Source organism: Diadema setosum, chromosome 21, assembly GCF_964275005.1.
Source record: "Diadema setosum chromosome 21, eeDiaSeto1, whole genome shotgun sequence".
NCBI lineage: Eukaryota > Metazoa > Echinodermata > Echinoidea > Diadematoida > Diadematidae > Diadema > Diadema setosum.
The window spans coordinates 28,159,531-28,173,128 of record NC_092705.1 but is presented as its reverse complement, the minus strand read 5'-3'; the positions used below and the strand labels follow the sequence as shown (position 1 = coordinate 28,173,128).

The following is a 13,598-nucleotide window of genomic DNA, read 5'->3' as shown; positions in this document are numbered from 1 at the left end:
GCTACAGTACAGCTTGCGCTAGCGCTATGCTCGCGGGGCGCCCCGGCAGTAAACACGTACAGCGTTACCACTCCAGGCTCACGCGACTATAGACTATGGTTTGTTTTCACTCCAACGCTATCCATGACCCCGTGACACGCAAAATACCCGGATGTCCGACCATGAGAATACCGGCCAAACAGCAACGCCCTAGATGCAGAATACTGTAGCATGTAATAGATGGAATTAGATGAGGGCCTCGGGTGTTTCGGTCCGGGGTATCGGCCTATTTGTGATTACTTAAACAGAATGTCGCGCTACTTTGATTCGTTCAGCTCTACAAAAGAACGGCGATGTTACACTTCCGAAGGCAAACTATTTACTCGTCCCATTGTCTCATTACAGGACACGTTACTGCTAATGATCACATTGGTTTTAGGATGCAACTGGCTTTATTTCAGTATATCTTGATAAAGAAAAACACATGCGGTGCTGGTATTATGTGATGGGAACCATTAACGCTAATGTCTGATGCCGCCGAAATTGTTGCTGAGAGCTTTATTAGAGAGAGTGTGTGACGAAAGAGAAAAACAGAAACCGAAAGAAAAAAAAAATGTATTATACATTGGAAGCGAAGTGTGTGTGTGTGTGTGTGTGTGTGTGTTGGGGATGGAGGGGGAAGAAAGAGAGAGAGAGAGAGACGGAAATAGTGAGATAACGGAGAGGGAGAGATTTAAAAAAAATAGATTGAGAAAGGGGAGTGAAAGACGGTAAAATACATGATTCGTAACGTGAGCGCGTGTGTAAATCTGTGTTTTTACGGACATGTGTTTCCGCATGAAAGAGACTGCATGGATCTATGTGGATAAGGAGTTGATAAACGCACTAAGGGTGCGTTTATCAACTCCTTTTCTCGGCAGAAACAGGTTATCCAAACAGCTTTCAAGGAATTTTTACGAGTTGATAAACGCAAAGCTGTTTTGAAAGCCCTTCAGGAAAGCCTTTACGAAAGGGTGCGTTTATCAACTCTCCTTTCTCGGCAGAACTAGGTTATCCAAACAGCTTTCAAGGAATTTTTACGAGTTGATAAACGCAAAGCTGTTTTGAAAGCCCTTCAGGAAAGCCTTTACGAAAGGGTGCGTTTATCAACTCTCCTTTCTCGGCAGAACTAGGTTATCCAAACAGCTTTCAAGGAATTTTTACGAGTTGATAAACGCGAAGCTGTTTTGAAAGCCCTTTAGGAAAGCCTTTTCGAAAGTCCCAAATTTGTGGCTATCCAAACAGGTTTCCTGAACAGGTTTTCAGAAACCTGTTTATAAAAGGCTGCGGCTGCGTTTGGCTGCGTTTATCAACTTTCCCCTGTTTAAACGGCTTTCGATACCCCTTTCCAAAGCCCTTTAGGAACGGCTTTCAAAATAGGCTGCTTAAGGCTGCGTTTATCAACTTTCTCCAGTTTAAACGACTTTCGAAAGCCCTTTCGATAGCCCTTTCGAAAGCCCTGTCCACTCCCTGTACTATTAATGTGTCGCTTGTTTTCGTCGGCTGCGTTTATCAACTTTCGATAGCCCTTTCGGGTTCTAAATGACGAGTGACGCTGAAATTCGGTTCAGGCAGGTATTTTAACATGCTAGGTTAAAAATTAAATGTTGTGATATGTGTGACAAATGCTATATCGCCATTTTGAATTTTAATGTGGCTGCCAAGGCAAACAGAACGACTAACATTTGCGGGCATGCAACAAAGTGCAGCAAAATTAAAGCATAATGCACTTTCACTGACGTCACAATTTACATACAGCAGCGCGCGCTCAATCAGGTAGCCTAAATTACAAACCCGAGACAGAGATTTTCAACACTCAAACATGGCAACCATAGAGGATATTTCAAACTGGCTGTCGTGCAGCTTGTCACACATGTCAAATTAATCTTTTATTAAAGTCATATATTACCATGCTTTTATGTATCAAATTCCAATGGCCTTTGTCATTCAGAACTGAAGATATTTGACGGTGGCCATATTGGAATTTAAAAAGGCGGCCGACCCAGTGGTCAAGTCTCTTGGATCTGGCAATTTTTGAAATCAGCGTCCCAAAATACCCCTACACTCTAAATATTCTATTTTCCGCCGGATGTGAGCACCTTTTTCACGTATCTGCGCCACTACTTTGTATATCGTGGAATTCAATATTTGGTGGTATTTATTTATTTATTTCACATCTTTAAAAAGGGTGGCCCAAGTTAGCATTGGCTGGTTTTCATCGCTACCCTTTAAAACACAACACATAAAACATTGCAGAATTACAGTTACTAACAAAGAAAAAAAATATATATATACATTTCAATACAATCAAAAATCAAACATATAACGCTTATAGAACAATTTCAAAGACATGTAAATCCTTCAACGTTTCCAAATGAGCAAAAAATGAATGGAGAAAAACAATGAACAATGACATCTATTGCACGAATTAAACAACTGATAAAACTGTGTAGGTATTAGTAATTAATTTTTTTTTTATTCTATATTAATAGACACATATTATAAGCTCCTTTTGAACAAACCTAAGTTGGGGGAACATGTTGGGGGGTACATGTTTTCCAGTTCAATGAAAAACGAAAAAAGTACAGCAAAAAAAAAAATGTGAACCTCTTTTTTGTTACTTCCCTCCCTAAGATACATAAATACGGTGTTATTTTCGCGACAAGAAACTTTCGTGACTTGGAACCGCCGGTCTTTTTCGCAGCATGAAACTTCCACGAATTGCCACTGGCATTAAACGCGTTTAGAATATTAGCTCCTTGCGAAATTTGCGAAAGTTTCATGCTCGCGAAATTTTCTGCAAAATGAATTCAGCATCTATGCCATGAAAATAAAAATTTCACAGAGGGCTCCGACACATGTATTAGTGACTAGGTCCTGAGGGGTCATCCTTCTATATTTTTTTTTAGCTTTTATCCGCCGTGTAACGGGAATTTCACTAACCGAGCTAATATTTGGACGTTTTCTGAGCGTTCTTGAAACGTTCCAAGTTCGTTATATTTGACATTTTGTCAAAACGTTTTCAGAGCGTCTTTTTGTGGAAGGTTTTCGACGTATTTAAAACGTTTCAAATGGACGTTATAATCACTTTTTTAACGTTTACAAACCCGTAAAAAAACCTTTCGGAATTTTTAAGGACCTTCAGGGAACCTTTTGGACGTTATAGACGTCATTAAAACTTTTTAAGAATATTTAAAACATTCTGTGGACGTTCTGCGGACGTCAAGAAAACCTTTGAAACCGTCTAGAGCGTTCAAAACACGTTTTAAGAACGTCTAAAAAGTCTTATGACCCGTTCAAGAATATTTACAGAACTTTTCTCATCCGTCTAGACCGTCTCTAGAAAACCTTTTAGGAATGTCTAATGTTGCGATTTTTATAGGGTATTTGGAAGAAAAAAATCATAGTTATGAGATTATATAGGCACAATCTGGGATTAATTTACCCTTATCCTAATCCTATATAATCCTATCCTAGCTTGTTCCTAATGTCCTACCACCTATACCTATACTACATCCTATTCCAAATTGATGAATCTGTTTCACGGGTCATTCTTTTATATAACAGCAAAATGTTGTAATTGTTACGACCAAAATCACTCTGAGAATGATCGCACAAAAGAAACAATCAACTAACGTTCAGGCGGTTTATTAACAGTGATATTGTGGGTACAGACTCGTAATCGGTTTTCACATCAGTACAATAATGATCAATAGAAACAATTATAAATCGGTAATGGAATCACTTACATGCATTAAAGCCAAATCTTAAATCGCAAGGTCCATGTAATTCCCTGGAAATGTCCAGATACGATGTTCGATTCACAGCGAAACGTGCAGAATCCGAACGTTATGACGACCGCGTCCAGTCAATGGTTCAAAAAATGCTCCATTTTAGACTATGAATGTTTACATGGATGTAGTTTTCCTTTCTTTTATTCCCCTACAGCTTAATTTTTCTTCTCCAAGTGGTTGATAGGGGAATGAAATACTAATAGGAATAGACAAGGCACTATGAATTGTATGACCATTTATATTATATGCTGCTATTCCTGTCGGGGCTAATTTTAAAATTGACATTTCATCAGGATTTTGCATCATTTTTCCAAGAATGCGAGTTGCCTCATTGTAGATACATTTTATCAGATGACTTTTGCCAGTGCCAGCACCTCCAGTAATAAACAATTGGAATGGTTCAGGTTGCTTTCCATTCACTTTATCTAACAACCACTGTCTGATCGTGTATAAAATTTTTCGCTGCATTTCATTTAATGATCTCATCATCTTATTACTTTCTGCTCTTGACATATTCAGTGATCTACATTCTGTCATAGAAATTGCATCTTTCTGAGGTTGCAAATCTGGAATCACAAATTCAGCCTCTAAATCATCAATATCTACAGTAGGTTTTGGATTTTCTTCTCTTTGCACTTCACTTTCAGGACACAAAAGACCCCATGCATCTTCAGGTGGTCCAAATTTAGAAATATATTCTTCTGCTAGTTCAACTTCATGTGCACTTTTTTCAAAGTGCTGGAGATTTTCCTGAACAATGCATTTCACAGTTTGCAATTTGGTTCCCTTTAATTTGACACAGCGTGTGTTATAAAATTCTTCGTAACTTGCAAATCCTGGTGGCTTTAATTGTTCATCTAAACGGTATGGTAAAAAGAACTGTAATACACTTAAAAACTATTTTTCAGGCATTGAACTTTGTGAAAATCGAGGATATCTCACAATAGCATTATCAGTTCTTGTTCGTTTTTGAATGTATCCTAGGTCATTTTTCATTTTAAATCTATTTTGATTTTTTTTGTTACCTCTAATTTCTGTTGCACTCAAAAACCTATACTGTGCACAAAATGTTGCAAGGCACATTGTTTCAAACTGAGATCCATCAGGTCGTGCTTTGTATTTATCAAGCTTATTTGGCAACCATGCACTTTGATCATTATCTGCTTTGTTTTGTATGACACGTAGTGGTAAACTCATTCTGACAGGATTGGGGCCAACTGGAATAAATTCAACTTTTCTTGAGCATTCCTTTAATCTCAAACTACAAACGCGATATACACTTTCTTGAGCAGAAACTTCTCGATTATTTACATATACATGACCAAGTTTTTTATAGATTCTCTAGCATCTTCATTTCCTTCTTTTATTTCTGATGCTGCATGAAGTAGAAGCATCCCCATTTCTCTCTCAGATTTACTCATGTATGATACAATATATGCAATGCAAGCATACACATTTGTGATCATTTGAATATCCATGTTTGCATTCCAACATCGAAGCAAGAAAGGATTATATTGATTGACCCAAACATCTGTAGGTCTTCTCTTGATACCTACCTGGTCTTCAGAAGCTATTATATTATTGGCATCTTCAAATTTTTTCTGTGTTGTTTCTAAACGTTCAAAAAATTCTTTTGCATTATCACATTATCTTCATCATTTAGGGCACCTTTTATTGAGGTTAGTAAGTCTTTTGCTTCTTTCACTGCACTGTCACTATTGGTACTTTTCTCTTTGATTGGTTTAATAATGAATGTCTTTTCAGACGGTGGTCTTGGAAAACTGAATCTACAACTTGCTCCCCTTTTTTGCAAGACTTGGAATGTTTTTTTTTACTATGAATCTGAACAGTAGTAGCAATTTCATGCAATTCAGGATCCTCGTCTTCAGATGGCACTTCACAGCAAATATACCTATTGATAAAGTCAACAACTTTCTCTTCTGGGTCATGGCTAAAAACAGGAGCATCTTCAACCCATACTAACATGTGTACATGAGGACTTCCTCTCATCTGAAACTCAATTCTATAAAAGTAGTCCTTAACTTTACCTATAGGGTGTGCTTCTGACAAAATCACATTTTGTAAAAAATTGTGAAAGCGATTGTCAAACATTCTAGCAGCTGTCACTGGATAAGACTTTAACAGATTGCATTTGTCAGCCCATTCTAAATCACTTACTCTTCTTCTGTCACATGTTTGACTCATTAGCGTGTTCATGACTTCAGGCCAACGCATATCTGCACTTGAAAATGAAAGAAAAAATGTCGGGATTCCAATCTGTCTAACCATAGCTGCTACATCCTTTTGTGTTGATTGCCAATAAGGTGGAGTTCCACGTATTTACTTTAAAAATTTGTATCCTCTATCAGACTTTAGTATCTCTTCAACTTTGTCAACTTTCTTTAAATCCGCAATGGTTACTGAACTGAAATCATCCTTTTTATCTGAACCTTTTCTCAAAGCAATAGAAATACTGGATACTATTTGCTGAATTTCGTAAAGAGATTGAGCAAAAAATATAAATTCTGTATTTCGGGCAAATCTGTTATCAACATGCATGAGTCTATTAAGGAAATAACGTCCAAGTGTTAGTTTGACATCTCTCACATCATGATAAGTTGGTTGACCTGATGGAAAGAGGACTGGGAATGACTTAGCTTCATTGCTTTCATTATTCAGTAATGCAACAGGACTATTTTTTTTTTCACATGGTGCGCAACAAATTATATCATTAAAATATTCATCAATCACATTCTGTCTTCTATCAACTGGCTGGAGATTTGTGTCAAGGGCAAGGCCACATAGACGTTCTTCAAGATCATCACCTTCATCATTTTCCTCAAATGTGTTGTCATCTTTACTTGCACTATCCCCTTGATCTACATTATTACTATCATCATTTTCTATGTTTTCTTGAGATAAATAATTGTTCCATTCTTGATTTACTAAAATATCAGAATACCATTTGTTATTACTTTGTAAATATTCAAGGGCTTGAAATACTTTCACTGTGTTGACAAACTTATATTCATAATATCCTTTGTAACACAATTTCCTTTTTAACTTTACAGGTATCAATTCATCATCCATCTGTGGTCGGGGGAGCAGTTTTACAGTGTGAATTGTATTTGAAGGTACACAAACAGTAGGACCATGTATGCCACGCTGACCTCCTTTTGGCAGATTCAATAATTTCATAAATGGAATGTTTATTGCAATCAAATGCTGTTCAAGATTATTCAAATTTCTCAGCTCATCTGGAATATCATGTAATTGTAAATTGTTTATGTTGGCTTCTGCTGGAATTTTTCCATCTCGTAATTTCTTGTGACAAGTGAAACAGACCCATAAACAACTCCTCGATGATTTGGCTATCTGACAATCAACATTACATTTTTCATTACAGATATGCAAATACTGGTCACTGATACATGCTTGATTTACATATTTTGATTTTATACACTTTACTACTTGATTTCTGAAAAGCAACTTAAAACATACACAACAAACATATTCAGGGCCATGTGAAATTGTTTCCCTAAACCTTTTCAATACAAATTCAGGATCCTTCATTTTTTCCTTTTTAACTTCAGAACGTCTTAGTTGTTTCTGGCAACACTCTGCCTATATGTGGGCATTTGTCTGAATTTGATTCGCAAGCTACGTTTTCTTACCATGTTACATTTCTCTCGAAATTCCAAGTCATTCTCATACCTGTCTGCCATATTTTCTTTCATTTTCTGCTTATACATCTCCCTAAATTGTGGATCACTGTGATACTTATCTGTCATTTGTGTCTTACATTTCTCTCTAAATTCTAAATCACTTTGATACCTATACCAAGTTGCGTCTTCAAATTTTCCCTAAAATCTTCATCTAGTCTGTAATTGTCAAGAATCTTGACTCTTTTATTCATTTGGTATTCAAAGTCACTTTCGTATCTCTCTTTTCTTTTATCCTGGATAAGGTTCTTGAATGCAGCATCAGTTTGATACATCTCTGACTGCCTTTCTCTGCTTTGTTCTCTTTTATGAGATTTGATTCACAATTATCATATCTACTTTTTTGTGCCCGTTTCGCCTGATTTTGTTTTCTCTTCCTACATTGTATATATAGGATCAGTTGGATATCTTGTTCTTTTTGTATCAGCTTTCTTTTGTTTTCTCAAAGTCTTTGGATCACTATTTAGTAGTTCTTCACTGGTTTCACATGCTCCATTCTGAAGGTTATCTTTTCTTCGCATCATTCTCATATGCAACTTCTTTTGTTTCAATGCTGTAGCATGACTTTTCTTTCGTTTTCTACTCCATACTTTTATATCACATTGAGAAGGCACATTTCTATCCATCTGACTACACTTCTGTTTTGGTTCTGAACTGTCTTGAAATATCACATCAAAACCAAGTTCGGTTTGAAGATAGTTTGTGTCTTGCTCTGTTGATTTTCTTTTTTTTTTTAGACCATTTCTTGGGAATCTCCTTGGTTCGAATAACTTCTGCAAAACTGTTTTCTACACTTGAAGCATTTGACTGTGATGAAGCATCAATGCCCATCATCTCTCTTTCCTCCCGAGAATTCATGTGAACAGCACCCACATACTCTAGTACATTAAAATGTACATTTTGAGTGTATAAGATATAAATACCTCTTTCAGTTGTCACTTCATTTATTCTTCCTGGTTTCTTTGCAGAGAACAATTGCCAAGCTAAAAGCTGATCATTGAATGAATAAATATCTACTTCAAGCAAGTTCGCCATGGCGCTCATTTCAGTATTTGAAGTCCACGTTCCATTATCCATTACGTTTTTTTCAACACATATTCTTCAACAGTTCTAAATTCATGGCTTAGTGTGCTACTAAATAAACCATTAGTGTCTAATAAATGTTTGGTAGTTGCTTTTCGGAGAACAGTATGATTCCTTTATATATTAATAAATTATATAAGAAATAGCACGGTAAAAACAATTGCCATCACCAGTAACGCGTTTGATTTGTGCAGGATGAGCAATGTCTGTATCTGTTTGTAAAGCACCATCATTGATGTTCACATAATCAATACCTAATTTCCTACATATCATTCTCTTTTGCCTTGCACAGAGTGGTGAAAACTTGAAATTTCTGTCAGGTCTGTCGCCATACTCGATATGGATGATCTCAATATCATCTTCAACATCATTATTCACATTTTGATTATCCTGCACATTTCTGACACCTCTACTCTGCAGATTCACACCATCACATGGTTCACATTTTGTAGAATTGGTCTTACATGTGTTTTCATGTGGATTATCATTATATGACTGATTGAAATTAATTGAACTCAGAGCGTCATTAGATTTGCTTTGAATTTTCACATTAACTCCAGTCAATTCAAACTGAGTACTATTCGGAGAACAACCCATGGAATTGGCCAGTCTTATGCAATGACTGTATATCCCTTGCCAGCAGGAAGTGTGAAGCAGGATACTTTTTCCATTCTCACTGACACAACCGGACTGGTCTCTTCCGTGAGGATCAAAGACATAGAAACATGTAGGGGATTTGATTATTGCAAATGTACTTTCATTAAACATCATGAAACATGCATCATGTTTGTACAATTCATGTTCAAGGGCATGTTTTAATAATACAGCTCCAAATTCTGCCAGGTATTTTTCATTGCCATCTATAATGCCAAACACTGGATCACTACAATTAATTGCAAATGTATCATCTAAAATATCCAATTCTTTAGGCAAATCTGATATCATCAAAAGGTCTTCATGCATTGTCGAATCTTTTTGAATGTAATAATACAGCTGATTGCCAAGAGTCAAAATTTTGTCAAGATCTTGGGCATCAAATTCATTCGCATTTTTCTTGGCTGAGTAGAGAATTGCTACAAGACTATTGGCAGTACACTGTTTTCCTCGTGAAACACCAAATCTGTAATGACCTTGATTGAAATTACCTTGTGCAATAGATGTCAATTTAGTGGAATACATGACGTCACTTAATCTCTGATCTATTTGTACAACTTGCCTACAAGGCCGATCAACTTTGTCAAAATATTGATCTAACATCATTCTGAGATACATTGCTCAATGTTGTTGCAGACACTGGAACATTATTACATAGTGTAAAGTTGCTGACATTATCCATGGGGATAGTTTCCTCAATCATTCCCACAGAAGTTTTATTTTCTGTATCAATGATCAATTCTTCTAATCTTTGGCTCGAAGCATTTCCATTGAGCTTAAATTCACAACATGAATCGCCTTGATTTTGTGTTTTGTTTATTCTCTTCTGTATTTCATTCATTTCTTGGGCATTACATGAACTTTGCACTTTCAGGTCATTTATGGTGTCATCTTTGTCTTCAACAACATGACTTTTACTTCTAAGCCTGTCATTGTCACCAATAGCTAAAACTTGATTTCTAAAGGGATTTTGAACGTCAATGTTTTCATGATGACTGTCAGTCTTAGTTTCTCCACTTTGACCTACTTTACACTTTGACTCATCACTCTCTTGAGGTTCCTCAATTTTACTGGCAGTTTTCTCACGTTTCACAAATTGCCCTTTCCTGTTTCTTGCAAGACGTGACTTTGGAGGGCCACCACCATAGACACCTTGTACTTCAACACGTTTCACTGGCTTGATCTGTTGAAAGACAGGAAATGTACATACATGAGCATTCACACAATTTACAAGTCTTGCTGAATTTTCTGATTTGCCTGCAACAGCAGCCCCAGTCATTGTTTCTTCTATCTGTTTTTTCTTTATGCCTTCATTTGTTTTATTGTCTGTGCTTATTTGATGATTTGATTCTGCCGTCTTTTGAGACACGCAATGCAAAGAAAACACAGGTTCCACATACATCTGCACATTTTCACTTTTCAAATTTGAGATCTCTTTGCCATTGTCAACACTTTTTCTGTCTTGTCTTCCATATATTATGCTGCCAGTCATGTTACTTCTATTCTTGTTTCTTTCAAACAAGTCTTTCATTGTTTTGCCAATATATGTTACACCTGCCGCATGGTAGTGCTTAGATTTTGAACACAGTCTTTCCTTTTCTTTTTTCTCTGTCAATTTAGTCTTTCTTGATTTCACAGTTCTCCAATTATGATCAAAGTCATCTCTTTTTAAGTTCAAATGTCTCTCTGTAGATGGCTTTCTCTGAACTGTGGGATCACCTTTACTTCTACCACAGTCACTCTCCTTGAAATCATTCACACTTTGGACTTCTCGACTCTCATTTCTTTCCTTTATCTTTCTTGCATACCTCTTCTTTGATCTGTCACATTTGGTTTTGTTGGCTTTGCTTGATTGAGACATGTCATCACCACTCTCTTCATCATGTTGGTGCACCAGTAGTTCAAATCTATTAAAATGAGAAGGGATGCATAAATTATTGAAGATGTCATGGGGATTGTTGCTATTTCCACACAATGAACAAATCCAAATCAATCTATTATTCAGTTCAGTACCACTGCATAGTTCCATACATGTCACATGATAATGACACTTACATGACTCACAGGTTGCATAGCTTTCATTCTTTTTAATGTGATTTGCACATACACAGCATGTTTCAAAATCTGAACTGATAATTGATGCACAACTACCCATAATGTCTAAAATTTCATCAATAATTGTCTTAAAGTCAAATGAAGTCGTTGCACTGGCTTCCTTTGAAGCAACTGATAATTTTCAAATTAGTTTTGGTTGTTTATAAAATCCTTAACGATTAAGCTCCGAAATATTTAGACGCCTGTTTGACTTTATATACACCTCCTAGAAATTTGAGGTCATCTAGTGATCCGCTTCGTCTCACATACTCTGTTACTCGCACCTTAGCCGGTGATATGACATTTACTGTGTCTGCTTCAAAGCACTGGAACAATTTACCACTTACCGTTAGACAGTCTCCATCAGTCAGTGTGTTCAAAAAAGCCTTGAAAACACATCTTTTCAGTAGCAACTAGTTCGTAGCTGTATATATAACATTTATCCAATTATACATACTGTCATATACATGTTTTGAATTGATTGTAAGCGCTTTGGGCCTTGTGGGAAAAGCGCACTATAAATAATAGTAGTAATAATAATAAATGTATCCATCAATTCTGGAGACCCACCATTCCGTTTGTGCTCACATGGAAATTCACTGCTGGCCACATGACAGTGGTATTTACAAGGCTCACAGATTGCATTAGTTTCATCTTCAGGAATTGGGTTGTTACATCCATTGTGATCATTGCCAACATCAGGAATTTCACTATGACAAGAGTTTTGGGGATTCACATTTGCATAGTTACCATCATTCCCATCTGTCTCTTTTGTAGTACAGTCACCAGACTTTCTCTTTGTTTTGATATTAAAGTCCTTCTTGTTTCCGCCATTGTGTTGTTCTTGACCTCTCATTGGTGTCTCTTTGTTGACATGCTGAAAAAAAGGACAAGCACCAGTAGAAACATCAACATTCTCATCACTATTTGACTCTTTACGTTCATTGTCAAATTTCCCTTTTTGATTTTGGCATGATTTTTGTGTGACATTTTCAGATTGTAAGTTGCCATTCACAAGAACCTTTTCCTTGACACTCCTGGATGCTTTTGTTGGCAACTGTCGTTTCCTTGTTACACCACTGTGTACCAGTACTCTTTTGATCTGTGGTTTGTGTTTTCCCACTCGAGTCAAGGAATCAGAACAATGAACATTTGCAGAATTTTGTGGATTCTTAACTACATCAGCCCAACTACTCCTATGCATCTCTTTACTTGGATCATTTTTCTCAGTGTACAAGATCATTGTCTGTCTTGACTGCACACATTTAGCATAGACATTCAATAATGTTTCAGTGTATATTTGCACAGTATAGTCCTTTGACTGTCTACATGCCATATTCCCACTCTGCTTGTGTTCATCATTCTCAAGTCTATTTTTCTTTGTACCTTTGTCACCTGATTTTTTTTTTTTTTTTTTTTTTTGCCATTTTTACATCTACGTCTTTCATAGTACAGTACTCTCCGCATAATCGGGTAGGCTCGGGCAGAGCGTTTCTTACCCGATTAAGCGGAGTACCCGATTAACAGAAGAACACGTCTCATTCACAATTGACACACACAATGTGTATGTACATGCCTTGTACACTGCACCAAACACCTACACTGTATGCTGAACACGCATGCTTGCACTGCACATTATACATACATTACACTTCCTCCGTCACGAACAATAATTTACCCTTTTTTATGGACAAATATATGTCTTTAGAAAACTTTGATGTTTGACTATAGACTCTGGCGCTCTAACATGAAGGCGTTTTTCCGAAATGAACATGTCTCTTTGCGTGCACTAGTCACGTAGAACGTCGAGTTACTTTTCGAGAATTGACTGGGGAAGAGCAAAATATGTTGCATGGGCTGATTTTCTTTGCAAATTTCTCGTATTGTGAATGTTGTTGCGGAGCAAGGGAGGAGCGCAAGTGTGTTCAACTCCTGTCTGTCTATGTCTAAGAGTGCCAGCTACATGTGTAATGCTCGTTTACGTGTGGCAAGTCGGTACAGGTACATGTGTTTTCATGTTTCATCACTCCCCAAATGATCGGTCTTCTTTGCAAATTAGGCAGAGAATGCGATTAGCCATGGAAAATTTGACATTCATGATTCTTAAAGTGTTATATCTGTGATAAAATGCGGGTAGAAATTAGATTAGAAGAAAATTATTTACCCATTTATGCGGAGAGGCAACCCGATTATCAGGTAATTTTAATGTGCATTGGAACTGATTTTGACATTA

At 36.7% G+C, this 13,598-nt stretch overlaps 1 protein-coding gene across 1 annotated transcript in view; it reads right to left on the bottom strand.

Moving 5' to 3' along the window:
* The window catches only part of LOC140244455 (uncharacterized), a 91,228-nt gene extending 79,182 nt beyond the window's left edge, over nucleotides 1-12,046 (bottom strand). The window contains exons 1-3 of the mRNA XM_072324094.1: nucleotides 11,936-12,046; nucleotides 10,299-10,454; nucleotides 8,901-9,031 (exon numbers count right to left, since the gene is read on the bottom strand). Coding sequence (XP_072180195.1) covers nucleotides 8,901-9,031; nucleotides 10,299-10,454; nucleotides 11,936-12,046 — 398 coding nt within the window. The remainder of the gene's footprint in view (nucleotides 1-8,900; nucleotides 9,032-10,298; nucleotides 10,455-11,935) is intronic.
* Between the last annotated feature and the right edge of the window lie 1,552 nt (nucleotides 12,047-13,598).